This window comes from Pelophylax lessonae (assembly GCF_965119305.1).
Source record: "Pelophylax lessonae genome assembly, chromosome: 5".
Lineage (NCBI taxonomy): Eukaryota > Metazoa > Chordata > Amphibia > Anura > Ranidae > Pelophylax > Pelophylax lessonae.
In genome coordinates, this window is record NC_138772.1 from 340,035,866 (window position 1) to 340,063,616 (window position 27,751).

Sequence of the window (27,751 nt, forward strand, 5' to 3'; positions counted from 1 at the left end):
AAGTCAGACCAAAGTAGTGCAGGGACTACTTTGAAGTCGTTGCAATTTGAAATCGCACAGAAATAAAACGGTACTCATTGGAAATCATGGAGTGTGACTTGTCATGCGACTTTGCAGTCCCAAATTGCAGGAAAAGTCGCACAAGTGCGAAAGGGGCTTTAGTCTATGTTTCCACTATTTCGACCTAGTTGCGAATTTGATCCAACTTTATACTCTCTGGATCAAAGTTGCATCAAAAGTTGCATCAAAGTAGTGCAGGTACCTTTTCAAAGTCACTGATTTTCGAAGCCGCATAGATGGAAATTGGTGTCTTTGATTAGTCGCACTAGTGGAAACGTAGACTTAGTGTGGTTGGCTGTAGACTGTGAGCTGAGACCCCCGAGCACTTCCAGCTACAATGACAGTCCTCCCCTCAAGTCCTGCTTCCTTCGCCTATGGTAGTCTTCATTCATAGCCCAGCACAGCTATATGTATCTGTGCCCCTCCCCCTCATGTGTCCGGTGTGAATTATTTCTTAATTTTCTCATGAATTAGGATGTACAATGCATCCTTACTGATGAGAGAACACTGGGTGGGAACCTATATTCAGCTCCTCCCATTCTGTATGTGCTCAGTGGCTACACAGATACAGTGTCCTTCCCTGGAAGTGATGTCACTGGCTTTCAGTAACCATACCCACTTGCTTCTCTTGGACTGAGCAGGAAGTGGAATTGAAGTCATGTGACAGCACTAAAAACTACAGAATTCAGGTAAAAAAAACTGGGATTTTTTCATTTTGACTCATAAGGCTGAACGCCGCTCACATTAATGATTGCAGGGGAGAATTTAAGAGATTATGCTGGACTTGCGCTTTAAGTGCGGGTAGGCCAGTTATGTACCCAGACTCTTCTACTAGAAAGCCATGCTGTTTACATAGATGCGGTAAGTGGTTTAGTATTGTCCCGCTGAAATATGGAAGGCCTTCCCTGAAAAAGACGTCATCTGGATGGGAGCATATTTTCCTCTAACACCTGGATATATCTTTTAGCATTGATGGTGCCTTTCCAGATGTGCAAGCTTCCCACTCCATACACACTAATGCACCCCATACCATCAGAGATGCAGGCTTTTGAACTGAGTTATGATAAGCTAGAAAGTCACTCTCCTCTTTAGTCTGGAGGACTAAATGGTTGCCAAAAAGAATGTCAAATTTAGATTTTTCTGACCAAAGAACTGTTTTGCACTTTGCAACAGACCATTTTAAATGAGCTTTTGCCCATAGAAGACGGCAGCGTTTCTGGATCATGTTCAGATATGACTTCTTCTTTGCATGATAGAGGATTACCCTGCATTTTTGGATAGCTCAGCAAACAGACAATGATTTTTGGAAGTATTCCTCAGCCCATTCAGTGAGGTCCATCACAGAATCATGCCTGTTTTGAATACAGTGTCACCTGAGGACCCAAACATCTCAGGCATCCAATATTGCGTTTCAGCCTTGTCCCTTGTACACAGAGATTTCTCCAGATTCTCAGGATCTTTTGATATTATGTACTGCAGATGATGATAGATTTAAAGTCTTTGCAATTTTACTTTGAAGAACATTATTCTGAAAGTGTTCCAACAGTTTTTAGATGCAGATTTTCAGATTGGCGAACCTTTGCCCATGTTTACTTCTGAGACACTTTGACTCAAAAATCTAAAAAAATGCTCTTTTTATACACAGTCATGTTTCTGACCTGTTACTAATTAATCTAGTTAGTTGCAAATGTTCTTCCAGCTCTTCCTTGTTAGTACCACTTACTTAGCCAGCTTTTTTTGTTATGTCCCTACTTTTTTGGGATGCGTTGCTGCCATCAATTTCAAAATGACCTTATATCTTTCTTAAAATGGTACATTTTCTCAGTTTAAACATTTGGTTTGTTTGCTATTGTGAATACAATATGGTTCATTAGATTTGCTAATCATTGCATTCTGTTTTATGTAGATTTTACACATGGTCCCAGCTTTTTTTGGAATCGGGGTTGGAATTTTTTTGGAATCACAGCAAGCCTTCTCCTAATGGGGTTTAGAAAGTACCGTCATTCTCCTATTCTCTGCGCCTCCAGATAATATCACTCAGAGTAAACGTAAAACAACTCTCGTAGTGCCTCATTTATTAAAAAACAATTGAAGGAATGGCACTGACATTTGTTTTATGCACGAAGTGCCGGTTCAAACACATGCGATGCAGGAACCCCTGCAAATCCACTGCGGGTTCCTACATCGCATTCGACTCGCAGGCAGTTCACACTGCCATATGCGAATCGCTGGGGGTGTCAATACAATGTTAACGACACCCCCAGATCAGTTCGCATATCGCAGTGCAAACTGTCAATTCGGACATGGATTGCATTGCATAGGTGGGAACACCCATCCGATTCTGGCGCAGAACCTAAAAAGGGTCCTGTGCGACTTTGGTCCGAATGTGATGCGAATTCTGGCTGAATTTGCAACGCACAGACATTGCATGTGATTTGCATAGCAGTGCAGTGTGGATCACATGCGATGTTTGACATCGCATATGTGTGAACCGGCACTAAATCCTCATTGCACACAAGTAAAACTGCTTTTGTTCCCCAAAGAAAACACGATCAGGTATTGTTAAAAACAGCCTGTATGGTTTTCTCCCTGTAAACTCTGGTCACTTCTTGATGATATCATATAGGCAATAAAACTAGGAGCACACGTTTGGTGGGGAGATATTCACAAGGTGAAGTTTGAAATGAAAAGTGCTGAAATGCAACTCATGACACAGACAGACCTTTAATTTCCAGGACAAGTGATAATGTACAGTATATGACGCGTGTATTGATGCATAGGATGAAGCTATATGGTTAGTGGTATTTGAATGACTATAGCACTGCATTTATTTACATATAATATTGTGTTCTCTTGTATAATATTGTATTTTATCAGTAAGGGAAAGGCATATTAGTGTGAGCTGGTTGCACATATACCTAGACGTTCGAGTTCACAATCATTTTATGTAAGAAATAGGTCTATACTTAACTATTTTCAGGTCACTTCTATATGGTCATGTGATCTCTCCTGTGCTAGCTATAGGCAGCTACAAGGAGAGGAGAGAGTGCTTGACATTGACAGGTAATGCCTGAAAGCGGTGAAGTCCCCCATGGGCTCCTATGGCCCATTCGTTGTCAGAGTTTCCTCCTTTTTACCTGCAGCCGCCGCTGGCGGACAGAGGTGAGCTGGATCATGTGTCTGGACCAGAGCAGCCTCAAAATAGGTAAGTATATACATTTCTTAAACAGGTTGGTCAGCATAGGTGTTAGGAAGGAGATGGAGCATTTTTAAAGCAGAAGTAAAATCACCCCTAAAAATAAAAAAGCTGGTGCCACTGCAGGTTTACCTACTTGCCAACCAGCGGCCGTACTTATACTGCGGCAGGTCGGCTCTGTCCCGCGAAACTACGTACATGTACATTGTTTCGCAGGACAGCTATTGGGTGCGCGTGCGCTGATTGGCCACCGGGGGAGCCAATCAGCGGGTCCAGCAGACGCAATGTCTGCCGGGCACCCACGATCGCTCCCCGTGGAAACAGAACAGCGGTCTGCCAATGTAAACACGGCAGACTGCTGTTCTTTCAGTGATGTACACAGGGATCCTGTGTTCCTCCTTTTTAGGAACACAGATTTCTGTGTTTATCCAGCAAGTCCATCCCCCACACAGTTATAAAGCATCCCCTAGGGACACACTTACCCTTTAATTGCCCCTGGTGTTAACCCCTTCCCTACCAGTGTCATTAGTACAGTAACAGTGCACATTTGTAGCACTGATTACTGTAGTAATGTCACTGGTGTCCCCCCCCCCCCCCCCCCCCCCAAGTGTCAAAAATGTCTGTTAGGTGTCTAATCTGTCCGTTGCAATGTTTAAGTCCTGTTAAAAATCGCTGATCGCCGCCATTACTAGTAAAAAAAAAAAATAAAATAAAAATGACATAAATCTATCCCCTAGTTGTAGACGCGATAACTTTTGCGCAAACCAATTAATATGCACTTATTGGGATTTTTCTTTACCAAAAATATATAGCAGAATACATATTGGCCTAAAATAATGAAAAAATTTGATTTTTAATTTTTATTTTTTTTTTTTTTAATTGGGAATGTTTTATAGCAGAAAGTAAAAAAAAATTATTATTATTTTTTTCAGAATTGTCGCTTTTTTTTTGGTTATAGCGCAAAAAAATAAAAAAACTCACAGGTGATCAAATATCCCAAAAAGAAAGCACTATTTGTGGGAAAAATTTTATTTGGGTACAGCGTCGCACAACCGCATAATTGTCAGTTAAAATAACGCAGTGCCGTATTGCAAAAAATGGCCTGGTCATTAAAGGGGTAAAACCTTCCTGTCCAGATGTGTGATTAAGGAATGTACTAGTATGCACCACATAATAGAACATTATGACAGGCTTACCTGCAAATGGATCCCCCCAGCAGAGAGCTGTCACGGCTCCTCTTAGGCTTTCATCTTCCCCCGGGTAAATAAATGCGTTCCTTGTGAGTATCCCATCTTCGGTCACTTGAGTGACCAGGCTGCGGTGACGTCACTTCCATCCATTCTCCTGCACCATGCTCATGGCCCCTGCATCTCCTGCACCATGCTCATGGCCCCTGCATCTCCTGCACCATGCCCGCAGCCCCTGCATCTCCTGCACCATGCCCGCAGCCCCTGCATCTCCTGCACCATGCCCGCAGCCCCTGCATCTCCTGCACCATGCCCGCAGCCCCTGCATCTCCTGCACCATGTCCGCAGCCCCTGCATCTCCTACCCCATGCCCACCGCCTCTGCTTCTTCTCTACTATGCTCGCAGCACTGCCTCTCCTGTACCATGCCCACAGCCCTGCACCATGCCCATCTCCCCCGCATCTCCTGCACCATGCCCGCATCTCCTGCACCATGCCCGCATCTCCTGCACCATGCCCGCATCTCCTGCACCATGCCCGCATCTCCTGCACCATGCCCGCATCTCCTGCACCATGCCCGCATCTCCTGCACCATGCCCGCATCTCCTGCACCATGCCCGCAGCCCCTGCATCTCCTGCACCATGCCCGCAGCCCCTGCATCTCCTGCACCATGCCCGCAGCCCCTGCATCTCCTGCACCATGCCCGCAGCCCCTGCATCTCTCTTTTATTTGTTACAAATATTTTTTTTCTCTTTGTGTATGTTTAGGTGACTAGGGGGCGAGGAGTAAGGATGGGAGGAGGGGGCCACAAGATTAGCTCGCACAGGGCGCCTGAACAGGCCGGCCCTGGTCAAACCTAAACACTCTAGATTTGTATGCACTCAGGCAGACCCTTGCACTATATAGTTGAAGGTAAATCTAAAGGAAATTGAACAAGAAAATTGTATAATGTATGGCCAGCTAAAGCTCCTAGCCAATGCAGCCTAATCGCATCATGTCTCTTATTACCAATTATTGGAGTCTATTGTGTTCAGTCACACAGATAACGTTCAGGAGGTAGCAGAGCTTATATATGCCAATGAGCTAATATGGCTGTCCCATGTATGTAGTTTATTACAAGCTGCACAACGGATTTTTTTTTTATATTGTTTATACCCACTGATAACACGAGTTACATCAAGCTGATGTTTCACATCAAAGCAATAAAAAAATACAGTTCCTTTTTACTACGCCTTTCCCTCAACTACATCTGCAGCTGTTTGATTCCACTGTTCTGCTTTTTGTAGACCTAATTAAACATTTATATCTTATTAACAAAGTGCAGCATAGCTTATATAACAAATAATAACAATTACAGTATAAATATAAAAGCTGTGCTGCACTTTGTTGATAAGATATGGTATATGGTAGATCCTTAGGGTTTAGGAGCACGTCGAGTGAGCAGCAGTCTAAGATAATAGAATTGATTGAGTTTGGTTTTCATAATTTGATGTTTCACTTGACCTCAATGTATTTGTGTTTATAAATAATGATTTAAGGACTCCTTATTTTATAGAATATAAGCACAATAATGGTACTGTAAAAGGAAGCAATGTTCTGTGTTAAATGGGCCATTCCATTCATTAACTTGAATGTTTTTTTTTAATTTCATTTGAATGTATGCAAGCAGTTTTGCCAGAATAATTTACTGTAGTTGTTAGGTCCACTTCTTACATGACATGCCTGTGCTGCAGGAAGGTGTACCTTTCTAAGAAGCAACACATACTCACGCCTAAAAAAAAGGTAGATATATTTGACCTGTCTAAAAGGTATCTATTTTTGTGATTTAAAACAAATAAACCCAAATTGTTATCAGCCAATAAATGACACTCTAAACATGCATAAAAAAAATCTGATTACTTCTTACACTTCTCACTAAATCGTTTACAATTATACAAAATCACTGAAAAGGAGGAATGTATGTTTCATTGGTCCCTTTCTAGTCTCTGGGAATACCCGGAAACCAGAATAACGCAGGCCCCCTTGAAACTATATGAGGCCAACTTCTGCCCCCTGCTGGCCAAGATCTGCTTTGATCTCCTTGACTGCCAGGCATTGACCATGACTTGATTTGAAAGAAGTAATTCTTTTAAAATTACCACCTTTCCCCAGATACTATACCTAATTCAGACGCTCACCATTTTCTTATGGTATTCATACTTTTCTTGTACTAGATCCCTGGGATGGACATTTCTATGTCATAACAAGCTTGCCACACACATGTCTTTTCTTACTCCTCTCGAATAGAATGGCGGCATTGGTTTCCCTGATATCTTTCAATATTCGAAGCACTGTATCTTTCCCATAATGGTCATCTGATGTACACAGCCTGTTTACAAACTGTGGGTGCTACAGGGTCTTCCAAACCTTGAAATCCCATCTAACTATGGGGGACACTAATAAAACTAAAATAAAAATGGTTCAGAAGATTTTCCATCTACTGATGATAGCCCCTCACCACTCCACTATGTGCTGGGAAATCTAGATTTCCTTTCCCGTACCAAAAACAAACTGCCAGCTCAGCACTCTGTTCGAGGTGCCTCCTCCTCACCATAGTACATCACATAGGGAAGTCACAAACAAGAGAACATTGCACACCACATTTTTTTATTTGTAAAAATGTTTCCCCATTTAAAAACATTCAGATGTGAACTCACATGAAATAGTACCTAAATACTTGCACTCGGTGTTTCCAGCAACGAATAGAGAGTAATGGATGACCGTTAAACGACTTTCTGATTTAGCATGCACTCCAAACACAGGAAATCATGTCACAAGATGTGATGTCAACAACTGGTCTGGCCCTAATGTATTTCATACAACCAGGGCATCTTCAGAAAGCGTTTTTTAAATGCTGGGCTGGCAGAGTGGTGGAATATAAGGGGGGCTTGTTTGGAGTTGCTGCTGACCGGGTTTTTCCTGATGCACAACAGGGGGTTGAGCAGAGTTCCCTTGCTACCCTGGAGGTTTGGGGCTAGGCCAGGGATTTCCTCTGGGCTCCCTGCTGCAGTTTTTGGGATGGGGAGGCAAATGGTTTGGCATCCGCGGGTCTGGTCGGGAACTATGTGGGGCGGCCCCAGTGAGGATTGCTGAAGCCACTACCCACCGTTTGGGCATCTCCCCTCCGCTGCCTTTGGATGGTCGGCTCCGCTGAGGCTCACGCACAGGCGGCTGGGCATCCACAAAAATTTAGGCCGCAGCTTGCGGCCAAGTCTGCCTCCATTGGGGGGGCAGCCCCAGTGAGCCTTGCTGGGATGAGTGCACTGACGGATGGGCCTCCACACAAATTGAGGCCATGGCTTGCGGCCTACTAGGCCATGTGGCCAGCTTGACATCTCCCTTGGAAGGGATGGCGCTGTGGTGGCGGCTTAATTTTTGAATGTCGCCATTATTGTGGAGGGCACCTACCCCTTTTAGCGCTGCAAGACCATCAGGATACCCTGCCTGCGCATCCGCGTCACGGCGGGCGGCCCCCTTTAAGTGGGGTTTTTCCTATTGTTTTTTGCAGGGTCCAGTAAGGTGGTCCATTCGGGGACCCTGGGTCGGCATCCCCCTGCGGGATCGCAGTCGGTGGCCCTCCCCTGATTGTTTTTCCGGGTGACCTTATTATATAGCGTCCACCACTGCCTCATCTGTCCATCAGATCCTAAATCCATTTCGGCCACCGCTGGCACGAGTCACCCTACTAGGTCTGGATCCACGCATCCTGAGAGCTCAGACAGTGAGGATGTTTCCTCTGCTCCTCTAGCTGTGCATGAAAAGGCGCTGGTGGATGCACTGATTGTGTCAGAGAAAAAAATGTTATACATGGCAGAGATGCTGCGTCAGAGGCGCCGGTCCCTTTTGGCACCACAGGTCCTCCACTGTGGCGGGGGTTTTCCCCTAGTTTAACAACATTGTCACATAGCAGTGGAGTGGTCCAAAACACACCCTAAGCATTTTGTTATGCAGTATCCTTATAAGGATTCCACTTAACAGTGCTGCACCAAAATATTCTTTAAGTGTTTATAGTTGATCTATAAGCGTATATAAAACCTCAACAAAGGTCATATAAGATCCACAATGATGAGTTAAATGAAAATATAATGAATTCATGAATTAAATAAAATAAAAATATATAAATTCATGTATCTACACGTGACAAGTCAAGAAGTCCATATTGTGCAAAATAGCAAAAATGTGGATAAACATGCAATATAAAAGTGCTAGTGATGTTGAACTTCTTCCAGAGAAAAGTGATTGTGCTTACCTCCACCAAAAAATAGATGGTTCCTTATCTCCCACTCTGACCCTTGTGTTACCACCAGGTCACAGACAGCAGTTCCCCTCTGGGGATAAAAGGCGATCCTGATACCAGTAGATTTGAAAGCAACCAAGGAAAAAATGATCCTCTCCCTCTATCTGCATACCTCTGGTTACTCTCGATATAGATGTGGTAAAGATAAAGGACAGAATCTAGTGCTCTCTGTTTAAAAGTTTATTAAGAAAAACATAGTGATAACGCACTTACTTATGAGGCACATATAGCTGTGCAAGCTGGAAATTCAGGATGTCCTTAACATGGGTGGCCGTAAACTACATTGGATATAAGGCTCCGCCCCTATACACGTTTCGCACACGTTGACTTCTTCAGTAGGGGTCTTATAAGGATTCCCGCTTAAAAAGTGGACGGTCCTACCTGTAGGGGACTTGCTGTTTTCCAGGTTAAATAAAGCTACCTTACTTCTGGTTGAGGAGTCCTTGGACTTTAAAGATCCGGTTGATAGGAGAGCCGAGGCTCTGGCCTGCCATATGTTTCACTATAGCTGGTTCGGCTTTGCGGGTATTTACTATTTCCTTGGTGTCACAAACTCTGACAAGTGAGCTAAACTTTTACGCTGGGACCAGGAAGGGAAACTGCTTTCCCCTGCCTTTTCGGAGCTGGCGGATCAGTTGATCCAGGGACTACAGTTTCTGTGATGCCTCTTTGGATGCGGCACCTTTGATTTTAGGCTGTCTGTATCAGCAGTGGCGTCTGGCAACAAGACTTCTAAGAAGGCCTTATCTAATCTCCCCTTTGTGTGGGATCACCTGTTTGGAGCTTCCTTGTATGACATTAGTAGACGTGGGCCATTCTTCTTGGCTCACAAGAGGCTTTTTTCATCCCTCAAGGGATAAAAGTCCTCCAGGGTGTGGACCTGGTCTTCCAGACGTGTGGACAAGGCTTCCTCAGCATGAAGGGGCGCCATCACCCGTATCTGGGGTGGGGGGACGTCTTCACTGATTTCCGGATTCATGGACCTCTCTGGTACAGGTCAAGTGAGTCCATGAAGTCTTTTGGGCTGGCTACAAGATCAAGTTCGGTCTTTTCCCCTGGAAAGGTTCTTCCCTTTCAACCTGCACTTGCCCCAAGATCGCTTACGGGGTCACTTTAGGGCAGTGCAAGACTTGTACTTCATGGGGTGATTGTCCCGGTTTTGGCTTCGTAATGTTTTTAGGGTTTTATTCAAACCTATAATCTTAAGTGAAGGGTGCGCTGATTGAAAAAAATAAAATAAAATATAAGCTGCGACCAAAGATCCAAATACCTGATTTGGAATAAAGTGTATAAAATGATGATCAGGTGCACTAAATAAATAACAGTGACTTTCGTGTATATAAACACAAATGAGTGCTATGGTGATGTGATTCAAAATAAAAATGACAATTATGCACAGTGACACTGAAACCAAACATAGGTCCACAAATGTCCAAAGTGTATATATAACAAGTCTTCAAATCAATAGTGAATAAATGTGGTTCCAAATAAAACGGTGAATGTCCATAAGTCCATACGACATATGTGTGAATCCCACCACCTCTCTGGCTATTTCCTTACCAGACTGATAAGGTAAAGGTGCAATTAAAACTCTCCCATGAGTAACCTCCTGTGCTGTATAAGTGATCCTGTGCTTTTATTCACACTGTGAGAGGGATAAGCAAGTTATGCCTCTTACCAGATGGTTATTAATAAATAGCATGGGTTCATCACCTCAAAGGGCGGTTCTTCCAACCACACCACTAGATGGACTCTGGGTCATTCAGCAGAACAATCCTTTGTGACTCTTGCACTTCTCTTATGGTGGCATCCAAAAGTTCTCCCCATCTATTTTTGGCCATTTGCTTCCATAAAACTGAACTCTGTGGATCTGTGACTGTTCAGCACTCTTCTCTCTGGTGTCTGGTTACCTTATCCGTCTGGTAAGGAGATAGCCAGAGAGGTGGTGGGATTCACACATATGTCTTATGGACTTATGGACATTCACCATTTTATTCACTATTGATTTGAAGACTTGTTATATATACACTTTGGACATTTGTGGATTTATGTTTGGTTTCAATGTCACTGTGCATAATTGTCATTTTATTTTAAATCACATCACCATAGCACTCATTTGTGTTTATATACACGAAAGTCACTGTTATTTAGCGCACCTGTAATGAGATTGTGTGTCATGGTATCCTGCGATGGGACACCATTTTGCGTGACTCCAGCAGCTGACAGTTTTCAAAACCAAAAAGGTCATTCCTTTACCAGCCCCTCACTCCAGCTCCTTTTTGCAGTGTTAATTACCTCCTGGAATGTTTGGGCCTCAGGGCTTCAAAGCAAACCTTATTAACACATCCTGGCAGATGCCGGGTCATAAACGAGCAGATCTTATCTCAAACGCAGACAGAGGTCTGAGCAGATGGCCAAGGAGGTTGCCTTGTAAATTCCACAAGCCCAGTTGTTAATTAAAATGTAACACCTACATCTCACAAATCCATACCCAAGTCATAACTTTTTCCCCAAACATGACATGTCTTTAGAAAGTATATATTTGAATGGCAAATAAAATACCGATCAAATTAAAATGATACATAATCACATTCGACCCTAGGGAAGACAAGCTAGCTATCAGATGCCTTACGGGACAGAGGTTATTCCGAGATAACCAGTGTTTAGTGTCTGTGGATAATTTTAATGCCGGATAATAAAATATCAGTTTCAAGAATGTAACCATTACATATTTCGAGATATGACTTCTGTTTGAAATCTGTCTAACCGGGAGGCAGTTTTGAGCCTTTGGGGCCGCCCATGGACCCAGTGTTTATTGGTCAAGTACTTCTGGTGACACCCCCTGCGGGCCAGAGAAAAAGACAGGAGCTGATGGAGCTCTCAGTTCTCAATTTTAACATCAAGCAGTAACATCGCTTAAGGGGGAACCGATCACACATGTTCAACCTCTGAAACTCTGAAACGCCCAGGACTTTTGAATGCAAGTATTTTATTTCTAATTCTTTATCTATTCTTCTAAATTGCTGTACTGTGTCTATTTCTTTGTAACCCATTTTTCTGTAAATATTTTTATTTGCACCAATTTTAACCTTTTTTATAATTAAACCTTATTTTGAAAAGTGTTAATTTTGTCTCTAAGCTCTTAAACGCAAGCTAACCAAAGAACCTGCCTCTTGGAAGAGCGCTACTGTATAGAATAACCCTCTGAACATTCCTGTCTGAGGTGACAGGGTGTGTTACAGATGATTATTCTAATGTCATTATTGGTACTTTTAAAATTACGAGCGTCCTCTGGGCTCATTATAACGTAGAGGTGGTGGCAGAGAAAGGGTTAATTGTTTAATTAGCCCAGTGATAATCGCTCTGTCTGCTGGCATCTAGATTGTGGTCCCACAAGCTGGACAATCTGTGTGCTGGGTGCAGCTGAGAGTGGCATTGTTACGCAAGTGATGGCCGGGTGTGAGATTGCCTGGTCTTTGGTCACGAGTTGAATGAGAAGGCCAGGGGTCTGATACCCGCCATCGTCACACTGATCATCATTTTATTCAAACCTGTTTACAGTTCCATGGAAAAAAGGCAAGGTACGTCCAGTTCTGGACCTCAAGGCGCTAAACTGCCTTGTGCAGGTACAAAAGCTCAGAATGGAGTCCATCCGCACAGTAGTGGCGTCCCTACAGCTTGGGGGTTTTCTTCTACATTCTTTCATACTTCGACATCAAGGATGCCTACCTTTACATTCCAATATGTGTCGGTCACCAGTGCTTCCTCCGCTTTGCCGTGGGTGAGGAGCATTATCACAAAGTGTTGCCCCCGGTGCTAGCATTGTTGCGTCAGCGGGGGATCGCGGTACTGGGGTACCTGGACGATCATCTTCTGCAAGCAGAGTCTCTGACTGCTCTGATTGACTCCTTGGAGATTACTCTGCGATCTCTGAGGGAGTTTGGTTGGATTCTGAACCTTCAGAATTCTGCTCTGGTTCCTTCCACAAAACTGGACTATCGGGTTGGATTCGGCCAGAGTGTTGCTTCCTCTGGAAACACTCCAGAAATTGCAGGAGGAAATTCAGCTTCTGTTGCCCAGCAGATGGTCTTCCCTCTGGACTTGCATGTGGGTGCTGGGCCTGATGGGGTCTGCCTTTGAGGTAATTCAGTTTCCACAGTACCACACAAGATCTCTGCAAAAAGAGATTCTGGTGAAATTGGACAAGAATCCACGGTCTCTAGAGGTGGCTTCTTTTTCCGGGACTTCGACAGGGAAATCCTTCTCCCCCTGTACTGGGCAGTTATCACCACGGACGCCAGCCTGTCCGGGTGGGGAGGCGTCCTTGACACAGCTTGTGTTTAGGGAGTCTGGACTCGGGAAGAGTCCACACTGCCAATCAATGTACTGGAACTCTGGCCGATCAGTCTTTGTCTGGATCATTGGACAATTCGTCTTCAGGAGTGTCCGGTACGAATTAAATCGGACAAATCCATGGCTGTTGCCTATGTCAATCACCATGGGGGCACGAGAAATGTCCTGGCGGATTAGGAAGTAGCCAGCTTTCTAAGGTGGGCAGATTGGTAGTTACAGCCCTCTCTGCTGTACACATTCCATGGAAGGAACAGAGGTTTGTGGCATGGTCTCGGGATCCTCTGGCCGTCGCTGCAGACGTATTAGTGGCTTCTTGGTGTCAGTATCGTCTGATTTATATGCCTTTTCCCCTCTCAAACTTCTGCCAAGACTCCTGTGCAGGATGCAGGCAGCAAGGGATTCCGGATAGTGGCTCCAGACTGGCCTCGCCGGTCTTGGTGTGCCCATCTGGTACGGCTGGTCGCCGATGCTCCTTGGGGACTTCCTCTCAGGGAGGATCGGCTTTCCCAAGGACCAATCTTCCATCCTGCTTTACAGTCGCTGGCTTTGACGGCTTGGCTTTTGAAAGCCAGGTGCTGAAGGATAGAGGTTTCTCTGAGTCAGTGATTCCTACGCTGTTGAAAGCTAGAAAATCTACTTCTAGGAAGATCCACAGTCGTACATGGAAGATGTACATTGCGTGGGGTGTGTCTCTTAGGGTTCATCCTCGTTCGTTCTCGGTGGATCGGATTTTAACCTTCCTTCAACGGGGGGTTAAACAGCAATTGGCCTTGAGCACCATCAAGGGCCAGGTATCGGCTTTGGCGTTTTTTTACCACGACCTTTGGCCACACACTCCCTGGTGCGCACCTTTCTTCAGGGTGTCCGACATTTGGTTCCTTCAATGCGTGCTCCGTTGCCGCCCTTTGATCTTAATTTGGGCTCTTTCAGCTCTACAGAAGCCTCCCTTTGAAAATATTCGGGAGCTTTTTCTGCTTTCGCTGTCCCAGAATGTGGCCTTTTTGGTGGCTTTCGCCTCTGCGCGCAGGGTGTCGGAACTGGTGGCGTTCTCCTGTCCACCATATAGTGATTCACAAGGATAAGGTGGTGCTTCGCCCCTGGCCGTCATTCCTTCCTAAGGTTGTCTCTGACTTTAATTTGACTGAAAACATTGTGTTATCTTCCCTGTGTCCCAGGCCTAAACATCCAAAGGAAATTGCCTTGCATGCCTTGGATGTGGCCTGGGCAATTAGGGTGTACCTGGCAGCTATGGAGTCTTTAAGGAAGTCACTCTATTGTGCTCATGGACGGACCTCACAGAGGGTTGTCCGCTTCCTCTGCGACCATTTCCAGATTGATCAGACAGACGGTGGTTCAGGCCTATTCCATCGAGGGTCAGGTTCCTCCTTTCCCTGTCAAGGTGGCACTCTATTAGGGCGCCTAGTGCCTCCTGGGCTTTCAGTCGTCATGAGCCAGTGATGCAGGTTTGCAAGGCAGCAACCTGGTTGTGGGTGCACACTTTTACAACGTTTTTATAAAGTGGATGTGTTGGAATCTGCAGATTCTTCCTTTGGCCTCAAGGTTTTGCAGGCTGCTGTTTAGAGGACCTGGTCCTCTTTGAGGGTGTATTGTTTTTCAGGTGAGCTCCAGTTTTTTATGGTAGAGCTCTATATTACCTGATTGGCTATGGTTAGCCTCGGGGATTTTTTTTTTTTTATGTTTTTGCAAACCTCTCATGTTTAACACTGCTTTGGGATGTCCCAATGGTTAAGAAGAATCGGGAGCTGGGTCTTTCAATGTACGAAAGAGAAAATGGGATTTTTGACTTAGCGTAAAATCCATTTCTCTGATGTTCATTGATGAACACAGCACCCACCCCTCTCTGGAGTTGGCTTTCTTCTGACACTGCTTGTAACAAAACTGAATACCTATAATTGAGAGTGGGTGTATACCCCCTAGGGTTGCCGTTAGGCATAGTAAAGCTTTTTCCTGCCTAGTGTCCTACTCCTGTAGGGGCAGTATAACCCAATGGTTAAGAATAATCAGGAGCTGTGTCTGTCAATGAACATCAGAGAAATGTATTTTACGGTAAGTCAAAAATCCCAATTTTTTTTTTTTTTTAGCAATCTTCTTTAAGCGGTCATTTGTCCATAGGCGGGAAGCACCGCTCTAGTTTCGAGTGGATGTCATATGAGGTCCTCTCCAGAACACGCCTCACATGGGCCTTACAGGCCGTGCTGTAGCACAATCTGCCACCTGCTGTATCCACCACACACAGCTGATCACAGATCACTGTACCGGGCCGCTGCCAGTACCATGTGATCGCTGTGACCAAACTCTGCAGATCACATGGGACTTATTCGCAATGAATAGCTTCCATTTATGCCATTCATTGTGTACTATTCTGTTGCTTACTGTGATTGGTAACCGTGAACACATGGTACAGACAGGGCCATTTACAGCCCATCTCTATCATGTGATTAGCTGTTGCCCTCACAGCTACTCGCAATAATGCACACTGAATCTATTTCATTAAAAAAAAAAATGGTTGCTTTTAACTGTAAATATCACTTGTATAAGCAATCTTAATGTGTAAAATAAAAAGGAAAAAAAATCCTGATCACTTCCCCAGAGTAGTACAGTTCTATGGCAACACTGAATTGCTCTGGACGCAGTATGTAAGAATTTTTTTTTTTTTCTTTTTACATACGGTCACCAGTCAGTGTCCCTGATGAACCTCACACCACCATGATGCTGTGGTGACCGTATGTAAAAAAAATTGTAAAAACTTGTGAGAAAAAAAATATATATTTTCTAAGACTTCTATTGATGTTGTTGCTAAAATGTTTGACCTGCTTCTGGCATATTTTATAGCACCAGGGAGTACTGTTATTAGCTTATCTTCTAATGCAGCTTAAAAATGTAAACCAGAAATCTGTTTGAAATGGGCTGCATCACTTTTTTACTTTGTTTTTTTAAGACTCTTCTGATCAGCTCTTCTAAACTATGCATGTAGCCGAATACTGTTTCTATTAATATAAAACAAAACAAAAAAAACCCACAAAATTTAGCTTAGTGGTTCAGGAGCAAACATCACATTGTGTTATGATTTCATTCTGTCACAGTTCAGTTTGTACCCCAATGGAAACCTATGATTTCCACTAAGGTAAACATTGCTCTTATACTGCCAGCTTACGCTGGGAAAAATACTGAAATGCTCCTTTGGCAACCTTTGCTTGCATTAAATCCAGCTGCCTGCTCCAAGACTTAATTTATTTAATCAGATCTGCAAATGTCCTGAAATTAGCCTGGAAGCTGTGATAGAGCAAAAACTGTTTTTATCAACTATCACAGTGGCTCCCTGCAAACACTATAACTGGGATTCTTTGGCTAGGTATTACAAGGGTGCAGTCCAGGAAGAAGCAGTACTGTTCTGTCTTGTACAGTGGCTTTGAAGGTACTTTTTTAATAGTAGTCATATTCCACTGGACTTGTTGAAGATGTTTCCTAGAGGTTATTTCCCCTCAATGTACAGGTCTTTGCCTGTAACCCGTACATTTTTTTTCTCTTCTATGAAATGTCTTTAGCATTACAGAACAAGTCCAGTTTAATGTGAATAACTACTATTTTACTGCTAGCTGTACCATGACCTGGATGTTTAAGAACCTTCACAGACAAATTGGGAATCGTTTTGAGGTGTGTCCCCCTAGGCCCATTTCACAGTAGTGGACTGATCAGGTCTGCCTGTCAGTTTTTCAGGTGAACCCAGTCTAACTCCCCAGTCTCATCTGTGGAGAGGCACATGTCTGTTTACACCTACCGACATTCATTTAGAGCCTATCTGCTAAAAACAGATGGACAGGGATCTGTTTCCCATCCGTCAATTTGATTGGATGACAGTGGTGTGTAAACAGACGGGCAGTCCAGCCATCTGCCTGCTCAGTGGGGATCCATGGACAGATTCCCCGCTAAGCAGGCAGACTCCAATAGAGCCATCCCTGTGTGGAAGAGGCCTTAGCCTAATGTAGTAATATGAAAAAATGATAAAAAGTTGCTTTTAAATGTGCCCTAAGCTGACCATAGGTGGACTGAATGAAAAACAAAAAACCTAACAGATTTCTTTATCCACATAAGCTAGGTTCATGGAGGAATCCCCTCTGTTGGGGAACTCTATTCTGATAGTGGGACCCACTGCTGATTGACAAACGTTTCCGAGCATGTCCCTTGCACAAAAGTTGATCAAATTGATCAATTTCTGTTGAGCAGGATCAGCCACACATTGTCATTTGACCAGTCTCTGCTGAACCGGCTAAATTTGATCAGCGTATGGGCAGGTTAACTCCTACTAGCTGTCCTGATTGGTGATCTAATAGAACTAGAGAAAATGCAAATAAATGAGTCGCTGCACTCAGTCGTGAAGCTGTTTTGCTGTGTAAATGAGATTTTGATGACCCTCTTCTTTTTAGTATTCCCTTAAAACGTGTGGCCCTAAATAATGACAGGTTGTGCACCAAGGATTTTCATACTTAACCCTCCTTCCCCAAGACTTTTATTGCTGCTAGGTAATAACACTGCAATGGGTTTGTTTTTGAAGACATCTTTACGCAGTAATCACCAATACTCTTGTTATGTTGTAAATTATGATTGTGATTTCTTCTTTTTTTATTTATTGTTGTCTTATGTATTAAGATTGTGAATGTCGAAATATAAATGTTTGACTTTATCAAATTTTGTTTATTATGTCAAGTTCCAGAATCAGACTAGAAGTGCCAAATAACATATGATGTTATTGCGTGTGCCAATTCAAATTCACTGTGCATCAAGTAAAAAGGTGGAAAAAAAAATCCTTCCTCACATGAATAAAATATTGATTGGGCACAAAAAGCCATTCAGATTCAGCTCTGTGTTTGGGCATTCTGAGTGCCCGCGTGAGCATTTCCTGGCACAGAAGAGAATGGCGGGAGGGTCACCAGGGATATGAATTGCATTTGTTCTCCTCATTAGCTTGTGTATGTGTCCTCATTGTTCAGGGCTATTACAGTTCTGTTGTCTTACTTTCAAACCATCCATGAAGGCAGCAATGATAATCCCATTAGCTGTGCTGTTCCATGAATTCCTTCTTTAAAGAAATAAAGTATCTCCCACAAAAGTGAGTACACCCCTCATTTTTGTAAATATTTTGTTATATCTTTTCATGTGACAATACTGAAAAAATAACACTTTTCTACAATTTAAAGTACTCAGTGTACAGCTTGTAAAACCGTGTAAATTTGGTGTCCCCTCAAAATAACTCAACACACAGCCATTAATGTCTAAACCGCTGGCAACAAAAGTGAGTACACCACCTAAGTTAAAATGTCCAAATTAGGCCCAAAGTTTCAATATTTTATGTGGCCTCTATTATTTTCAAGCACGACCTTACCCTCCTGGGCATGGAGTTTATCATAGCTTCACAGGTTGCCATTGGAGTCCTCTTTCACTCCTCCATGACAACATCACGGAGCGGGTGGATGTTGGAGACCTTGTGCTCCTCCACCTTCCGTTTGAGGATGCCTTACAGATGCTCAATACTGCTCTGCGCCCAGTCTCCGAAGGGAGGGCATCATGCTCTGCTTCAGTATGTCTCAGTATATGTTGGTATTCATGGTTCCCCTCAATGAACTTTAACTCCCCAGTGCCGGCAGCACTCTTGCAGCCCCAGACCATGACACTCCCACCACCATGCTTTGACTGTATACTTCTCACTTGGTTGCCCACCACACACACTTGACATCATCTGAACCAAATACGTTTAGCTTGGTCTCATCAGACAACAGGACATGGTTTCCTTAATCCATGTCCTTAGTCTGCAAACTGTTTGCAGGCTTTTTTGTGCATCATCTTTAGAAGAGGCTTTCTTCTGGGATGACAGCCATGCAGACCAATTTTTAGGCAATGTACAGCATATGGTCTGAGCACTGACAAGCTGACCCCCCCCCCCCCCACCCCTTCAACCTCTGCAGCAATGCTGGCAGCACTCATATGTCTATTTGCCAAAGACAACCTCTGGATATGACGCTGAGCACGTGCACTCAACTCCTTTGGTCGACCATGGCGAGTTCTGAGTGGAACCTGTCCTGTTAAACCGCTGTATGGTCTTGGCCACCTTGCTGTAGCTCAGTTTCAGGGTCTTGGCAATCTTCTTATAGCCTAGGCCATCTTTATGTAGAGCAACGATACTTTTTTTCAGATTTTCAAAGTTCTTTGCCATGAGGTGCCATGTTGAACTTTGAGTGACCAGTATGAGAGAGCAATAACACCAAATTGAGCACACCTGCTCCCCATTCATACCTGAGACCTTGTAACACTAACGAGTCACATGGCACCAGGGAGGGAAGATGGCTAATTGGGCCCAAATTCTGACATTTTCACTTAGGAGTGTACTCACATTTGTTGCCAGCGGTTTAGACCTAAATGGCTGTGTGTTGAGTTATTTTGAGGGGACAGCAAATTTACACTGTTATGCAAGCTGTACACTCCCTAATTTACATTGTAGCAAAGTGTAATTATTTCAGTGTTGTCACATGAAAAGATATAATAAAATATTTACAAAAATGTGAGGGGTGTGCGTACTCACTTTTGTTGGATACTGTAGTTGCTTATATCTTGTAATGTTGGTACCATGTCAAAAGGGAAATGTAGTAGCAGTGGGCATCTGTCGTCCTCCCTAGTCAGGACATCAGCCACAAAGTGTTTGTGCTGTACATAGCAACCTTTCAGCTTTGCCTGTCATTTGTGAGTGGCACATATACATCAGTCTCATGTTTTTGTGTGCAACATTTTGTTGGCTCTTGCAATTCCTAAATGGACCTCCTATCACAGCTTGGAATGGCAGCAAGGATGGGAAATGTCATTATAATGGGGGACTTTAATTATCCAGATATAGACTGGGCAGAAGGAACCACGCATTCATATAAGCCCCGGCAGTTCCTAAATGTTTTGCAGGACGACTTCATGGTCAGATGGTGAACGCACCGACAAGAAACAATGCGGTACTTGACCTACTGATTACTAACAATACAGACCCAATTACGGATATAGAAATACGGGGCAACTTAGGAAACAGTGACCATAGGTCAATTCATTTCAGTATAAATCATAGAAATGGGAAACACAAGGGTAATATAAAGACATTGAATTTCAAAAGAGCCAACTTCCCTAAACTGCGCTCTTTGCTAGACAATATCAATTGGGATAGAACCCTAGGAACAAATAACACAGAGGAAAAATGTGAATGCTTCAAGAACATACTAAATAAAGGGATTGGCCAGTGCATTCCAAAGGGTGGCTAAACTCCAACTTAAAATGGCATATTAAAACTAAAGAAAAGGCCTTCATAAAATACAAGGCTAAGGGGTCATTGGCAGCATTCCATCACTACAAAGAGTGCAATAAGAAATGTAAAGGCGAAATCGGGGCTGCTAAAATAGAACACGAAAGGCACATAGCGGAAGAGAGTAAAACAAAAACCCAAGAAATTATTTAAATATATATAAGTAGTAAGAAAGTGAAACCAGAACACATTGGCCCCATAAAAGACGACAAAGAGAATCTGGCCACAGAGGACAGAGAGAAGGAGAAAGTGCTAAATAAATTCTTCTCTTCAGTCTTCACAAAATAATTGGGGGGATACATTAACCCAGCTTGTAATGGTAAAATAAATAATACACCTCAGGAAGTACCCTCATGGTTAACAGAAGATAGACTCAGAACTAAACTTGAAAAACTTAACATAAATAAATCACCGGGACCAGATGGCTTGCACCCGAGGGTCCTTAAAGAACTCAGCCAGGTGATAGCCAGACCATTTTTCTTGATCTTTATGGATAGTCTACTGACGGGTATGGTGCGAGCTGATTGGAAAAAAAGCCAACGTGGTAGCAATATTTAAAAAAGGGCTGAGATATATTCTGGGGAATTATAAGCCGGTCAGCCTAACATCAGTAGTCTGTAATATTTTGGAGGGGATGTTAAGGGACTATATACATGACTTTAGTAATAAAAACGGTAGTATTAGTAATAATCAGCATGGATTTATGAAAAATCATTCTTGCCAGACCAATCTTTTAATCTTCTATGAAGAAGTGAGTTGCCATCTAGATAAAGGAAGGCCTGTGGATGTGGTGTATCTGGACTTTGCACAGGCATTTGACACTGTTCCTCACAAACGTTTACTGTACAAACTAAGGTACGTAGGTATGGACCATAGAGTGAGTACCTGGATTGAAAACTGAGTCCAGAGGTGATAAATGGGGAGTACTCGGATTGGTCGGCTGTGGAAAATGGGGTCCCCCAAGGATCTGTCCTTAGACCATTCCGGTTTAGTTTAATTTAATCATAAACAACCTAGGGGATGGGATATCTAGCACAATCTCAGTATTTGCGGATGATACTAAGCTAAGCGGGCCAATATCTTCTATTCAGGATGTGGTAACCTTACAAGCAGACCTGAACAAAATAATGGGGTGGGCAACTACATGGCAGATGAGGTTTTATTATTGAAAAATGTAAGGTAATGCACCTGGGTGTCAGAAATACGAACGCAAGTTACTTGCTAGGCAGGGATCCTCTGGGTGAATCTAGGATGGAAAAGGACCTGGGAGTCCTAATGGACAACAGGCTTGGCAATGGCATGCAATGCCAAGCCGCTGCAAGCAAAGCCAACAGAATACTGGCATGTATAAAAAAAAAAAGGGGGGGGGGATTTGCTCCAGAAATAAAGAGATTATTCTCCCAATTTATAAGATTCTGGTCCGGCCACATGTAGAATATGCCATCCAGTTCTGGGCACCAGTACTCAGGATGTGCTGGAACTAGAGAGAGTCCAGAGAAGAGCAACAAAGATAATTAGGGGAATGGAGGACATCAGCTATGAGGAAAGACTACAAGCATTGAACTACTTCTTTCTGGAGAAGAGACGATTGAGAGGGGATATATCAATGTACAAATACCGTACTGGTGATCTTAGCATAGGGAACAAACTTTTTAGAGAAAGGGAATACAATAAGACAGGGGCCACTCACTAAAACTAGAACAAAAGCGGTTTAACCTTAAACTGCGTAAGGAGTTCTTTACTATCAGAGCGGTAAGGATGTGGAATTTTCTTCCACAAGCAGTGGTATCAGCAGGGAGCATCGATAGTTTAAAAAAACTATTAGATGGGCACCTTAAAGACCACAACATACAGGGGTATACAATGTACGGTTAACAGCAAACACACACATCATAGGTTGAACTGGATGGACTGGTGTCTTTTTTCAACCTCACTATGTAACTGTAAATCTTAGTGTTTTTTTTTGTTTTTTTTACACTGGGAACCTGCTGCACTTTTGATACGCCTGCTTCAATTTCTTATTTACATTGTGACCTTTTAAGTGTACTGTTAATTTTTATTTATAATTTCCATTAAAAACATTTTCTTGACAAGCACATGGAAACATGGTCATCAATAACAAGATACAGTAGGAGAGAGCCCTGTCAATATAAGCTTACATTTGAAAAGTATCTTGGAAAACAAATGTAACAAGGGTGAAATAAATCAGACTTGACTGGTATCCACGTTACTTTTTTATATTAATGCCAATTTGTTATGTGTTTGGATTGTAACTGCTATTCTAATAGAGTATTCAAATAAAATAAAAGCAAAGCACACACTTGCTAAAATATCAGCTTGGTAGAATCAACAGCAAAAACGTGTTTTGTAATTACTACAGAATGTTAGAAGTGTTTCAGTAAATTTTCTATGATTAGATGATCTGATATTGATATGACTGTTCATGAGTTCATGGTTCTTTGGGTATATTCAGAATGTCATACACATAAGATAAAATGTCTTACTACCTCAACATAATTTGCCTTGAAGTAGTTGTAAACTCCAGACATAAAATATGAACAAAGAAATATCCCTCTATAGTGTGTACTTGTCTCAATTAGGAGTACTAAAGCCCCATACACACGTACCGATTGTCGGCCGTAAATATTCGGCCGCCGACCGATCGGCCGATTGTAGGCTTGTTAGTATGATGCTGCCGACAGCGCATTTTCAGCCGAACAGAATCTGTCGTGCAGGCATTTAAAATTTTTGTTGGCCAACACCAGAACGGCCCATTGTTCGCCAGTCAGTACAGATTTTGGCCGACAGACAGCAGATTAGCAAGACTGGGCATGCTCAGAAAAGAAAAAAGACAAGAAAAGTTAACCATCACATGACATCACTTCTGCAGTCCGCTGTTGTTGGCCGACAAAATTTGTGTGCAGTCTTTTGCAGGTTTCAACACACGACAGCCCTGGACAAAAGACGGCCGATCGTTCGGCCGACAATCGGTACGTGTGTACGGGGCTTTAGGGTCATTTCTGTCTGCTGCTTCATTCCTCTGCTATCAGCATGTCACTTCTGACAAGTTTTTCTGACACCAATGGTGACAGGGGAGAGACCTCCAGCAGATTGACAGCCTCAGCTCTGTTCCTGTGTGCTGTGAGAAGGGGGTGTGTCCGTTCTCTCCGCTATCAGAGCTTTCCTCACTGCACTCTGCAGAGTGTAATTTCAGCTCTCTGACCCCATTTTTCTGAACAAGCTTTATAAATTCTGTACTTTGAACAGATGTATAGAAGGGAGGGCTGCAGGTAAACAGGTACAGTTTATGTAGATGGATTTGTTTCATCTATTTGTCACCTGCGGCCAGTCACCTCACTGGGTATATGTAAGGGTTCACATATACCCAGTGAAGTGACTGCATTTACAGTATTCAGTAACAGAGAGGGAGCAGATTCTTAACTACATTGAGTTAATTAGTAAAAAGATTTCCCCCATTCCTGCAAACAACTGTTACAGGATGATTTTTTTTTTTTTTCTGTATATAAGGGCGCTTGTAAATGTAAATATGATCTTTTTAGTGCTATCTTAAATTTAATTTTTGCTTTCATGTAGGTTCCCCGGCCTTGCCAACCAGCATGGCCTACTTTGGAAGCTCCCAAGATGAAGAAGATGTTGAGGATGATGATGCAGAATTTGAGGACACCAAAACAGCCACCACTAACACTTCATCCTCATGCCACTCAACACCTCGCAAAGGAAAATCACAAAAGCATGTCGCCAATGGACATGGTAAACTACAAATTATTTTCAGTTTTACATATAGGCATAACTGTAGCTTACCCACTCTATTTTGTCAGAATCCTGGGTATCCCTTTTGCTTACATGTTTGTTATTCAGCACAGGTATTCACAAACAAGCCCACCACACATACTTGTCTCTCACTTACAAAAAAACTGGTGTAGTAAAGAGTCTGTCTGTTTCTCAAAATCACTATTTAGACTTTCTTTGAAGGTAAAGTGTTACTAAACAGAGAGGTGTTAATTGCCATAAATAATTCCGATAAACCATATACTGTATATATCATGGTACTGTTTTTTTTTTTTTTTTTTAATCCTCCAAGTACCTTATTTCTTCAGCACAGTTGTGTGGTCACAAGAGCTTTCCCTGTTCCTTGGCATCTGCCCCTTGGGAGGGGCTTCTATTACTCTGCTAATGTATGCTCTCCACAGTGTGAGTCTGTCTGGCCAACCCTGATTGGTGATGTGCAAGTCACATGACCAAATAGTTTCAAACTAGATTAGAAAGAATAAGTAACTGCTTTATAGCTCCCTATAAATCTTTATTGAACATCAAATGTGTATTTTTTGTGCATTAATATGTAGTAGGCGGAGTCAAAGATGATTAACATTATCTTTCACTTGGAATTACTGTTTAAATGTGAACCTGCGGACAGGCTATGGGCATTTAAGTATTTACATTTCTCTTATATTCATTGCCAGGCATAGCTTTTCTTGTTTTGGCCATTGAGTTATATAGCGCCACCTACAGGAGTAGGACACTAGGCAGCAAAAGGACACAACACTGACTGTGGGCAGTCCTAACTGGTATAAACCCCCTCTCTGCTATAGACAAGCCAGTTTTCTCTATCGTCCATTGATGGGCGCAGCCTCATCTTTATGAGCTGCGTGGGTTATGCTGCCACCTGCAGGAGTAGTCTAGGCAGTACGTTAGCACAAAGTTTTAGCATATACACTCCCATGGGGCTGTCCCTCCAGACATAACCCTCCTAGACACAGCTCACCACATCAGTTTGTTTCTCCCTAGAGAAGGAGTAGGACCTAGGTTTCCTGCTGGGACTCCGGTCTCAGTTTTTTTATTCTTTTCAGTATATTTTCTTTTATTTCTCTTTACTCACTTGCTAGCTAGTGTTCAGGGAAGACTTTTCCTGGTGATCTACAAGCAACGATGCCGGCTGGGACTTTGCACGGGATAATCTAGATCCTTATGGTCTCCCCCAGCCTGACCTACGAGCGTGAGCAGGTTATAGTTCCGACCTAGGCCTTGCCACGACAGTGCCCCCTTTCCCGGAGAGGGGAGGAGCCTGCGAGCGGATGCCTCACCGAGACGCGAAGACCGTGAACGTCCTGAGTCGCAGCATACCCCTTGGGTGGCATTACCCCCACTTTGGGTGGGAGGCAGTCTGCCCGGAGTGGAGCCCACCTGGTCCATGCTATAGTGAGTAAATGTGCCCCCCCTTTGACCCTGCTTGCCTTGGGGGGGATGTGGGCCCTCTCCTGGGGATAATGGTATTTTTGCCTCCCAAAAGATCCCCCTGGTCTGCCCGGTCTGTGTGTCCTATCCTCCCCCCTTCCCTGTCCCTGCAAGGGCTGTGTGTCTGAAGCGCCTGGCACTCTGGGGGGGGGGGGGGTAGTATGGTACCTTGGGCTTACTGGTTCCTGAGGCTTCCATGTGTAGGTCCCTGGCCGAATGGCTCGCCGTGGCCGCCGCTATCTGAACTGTGGGCAATGTGAATTTTTCCCCAAAGACTTGTATGGGGCAGCCCCTGAGCTTCCTATTGATCTGTATGGGCAACCATTTTTGTCTAGCTCTTGTGCTATGCTGAGCAGCGTGACCTTTCCTCTGGCGACATCACTTCCTGTGCATTTGTTTCCTGCTGCTGTCCGAGGTCACTTCCTGTCTTTCTCTCCATGCTGCTGGAGCAATCAGGAGGATGGTTTGTCTGAGGTGGTACAGTACTTGGGGGTCCCTGCAGACATATCCTTGCACATTCTACTTTCAGTTTAGTTTTAAGGGGTTCCCTGCAGACCGCTGTGTTCGGTGGTGGGTGCCATGATCGGCACTCTTAAAGTGACAGTTCTTCGGTTTTTGCAACTTGCAATATGGAGTCTTAAACTGTGGCCGTGATTTCAGCAGCTTTGTAAAGCCTGGCGACTAAAGTTGATTTAGTCATAAAAAAAGGTTGATAGCCGAAAATGGCCGCTGCCTTCTCCATCTATGGAGGTTTCCTCTGATTCAGAGGCTTGAAGAGGTTGCCCCAGATGCTCCCCTACCTGGGGGATCGCTGTCCTCGCAGTCAGATGGTGAAGAGAACCTGTCTTCTTCAGCTGCAGCGAGGGAACGCTCTTTAGTGGAAGCACGTGTTAGTTGTGCCAAAATGCTTTAAACACCGGTATCCTTTTGTTGAAAAGGTCTCCAACCTTTGGACGGTGCCACCTAAAGTGGACCATCCTGACTCCAGATTAAAGAAATCTACCCTTATGCCTGTGGAAGATTCCCCGGTTTTTATAGATCCAGTGGACAGGTGGGTGAAATCCCTTTCCCGCCATCTTCACGTGTTGGCTGGTTCCATTTTGAAACCGGTGTTTGTGTCTGTTGTAGTCTCACAGATGGTGATAGAGGGGATTAGGGGTTTGCGGGAGTCTTTGGACGCCTATACTGCTCCTCCGGAACAGCTGGGACTGCTGGACCAGGTGATCCAGGCTCTGGTGTTCCTGTGTGATGCGTCTATGGATGCGGCTCCCCTGGTGGCCAGGGTTTTGGCCGTGGGCATTGCCTTGAGACGCATGGTTTGGCTGAAGAGCCGGTCGGCTGACCAAGCTTCTAAAAAGGCCCTAGCTGACCTCCCCTTTCTGGGAGAGCGTTTGGCGACTCATTGGATGAGTTGATCAAGGACTTGACTGGCGGGAAGAGTACTAATCTTCCTCAATCCTCCTAAGGTAAGACTCCCCATACTAAGTGGGGTCCTTATTTTTCTCCTTAAAGCGTTTTTTTCATGCCTCCAGGGCCCAAGAAAAAGATAAGTCGTTCAGAGCTACTGGTGGGGCTAAAAAGCATTGGGGCAAGCCTAAGGCCAGTCAGTCAGGTGCTGCTGACAAGTCCCCTTCAGCATGAAGGGGCACCCTCACCTGGCTCAGGGGTGGGGGGACGCCTGCGCTTCTTTCAGGAACCCTGGACTTCCTTCATTCAGGGCGGTTGGGTTCATGAACTGATTTGTTCCAGGTACAAGATTGAATTCTGGTCCCGGCCAGGGGACAGGTTTTTTCAGTCAAATCATCACCTGTCTCCAGATCGTTTGAAGGCTCTGCGGGAGGCTGTGCGAGATCTGTTGGCTCAAGGGGTGATTGTGCCGGTTCCTCATCAGGAGCGCTCTCAAGGTTTCTATTCACCCTGTTCACGGTGCCAAGAAAATAGGGCAAGATGCGCCCAATTCTGGACCTCAAGGTTTTAAACTGATATGTGTTGGTACAGAAGTTTTGCATGGAGTC

General features: G+C 43.9%; 1 protein-coding gene across 1 annotated transcript in view; it reads left to right on the forward strand.

The window, feature by feature from the left end:
• JARID2 (jumonji and AT-rich interaction domain containing 2) overlaps positions 1–27,751 on the forward strand; it is a 351,911-nt gene that overhangs the window by 161,408 nt on the left and 162,752 nt on the right. Inside the window, exon 5 of the mRNA XM_082258420.1 lies at positions 24,078–24,254. Coding sequence (XP_082114546.1) covers positions 24,078–24,254 — 177 coding nt within the window. The remainder of the gene's footprint in view (positions 1–24,077; positions 24,255–27,751) is intronic.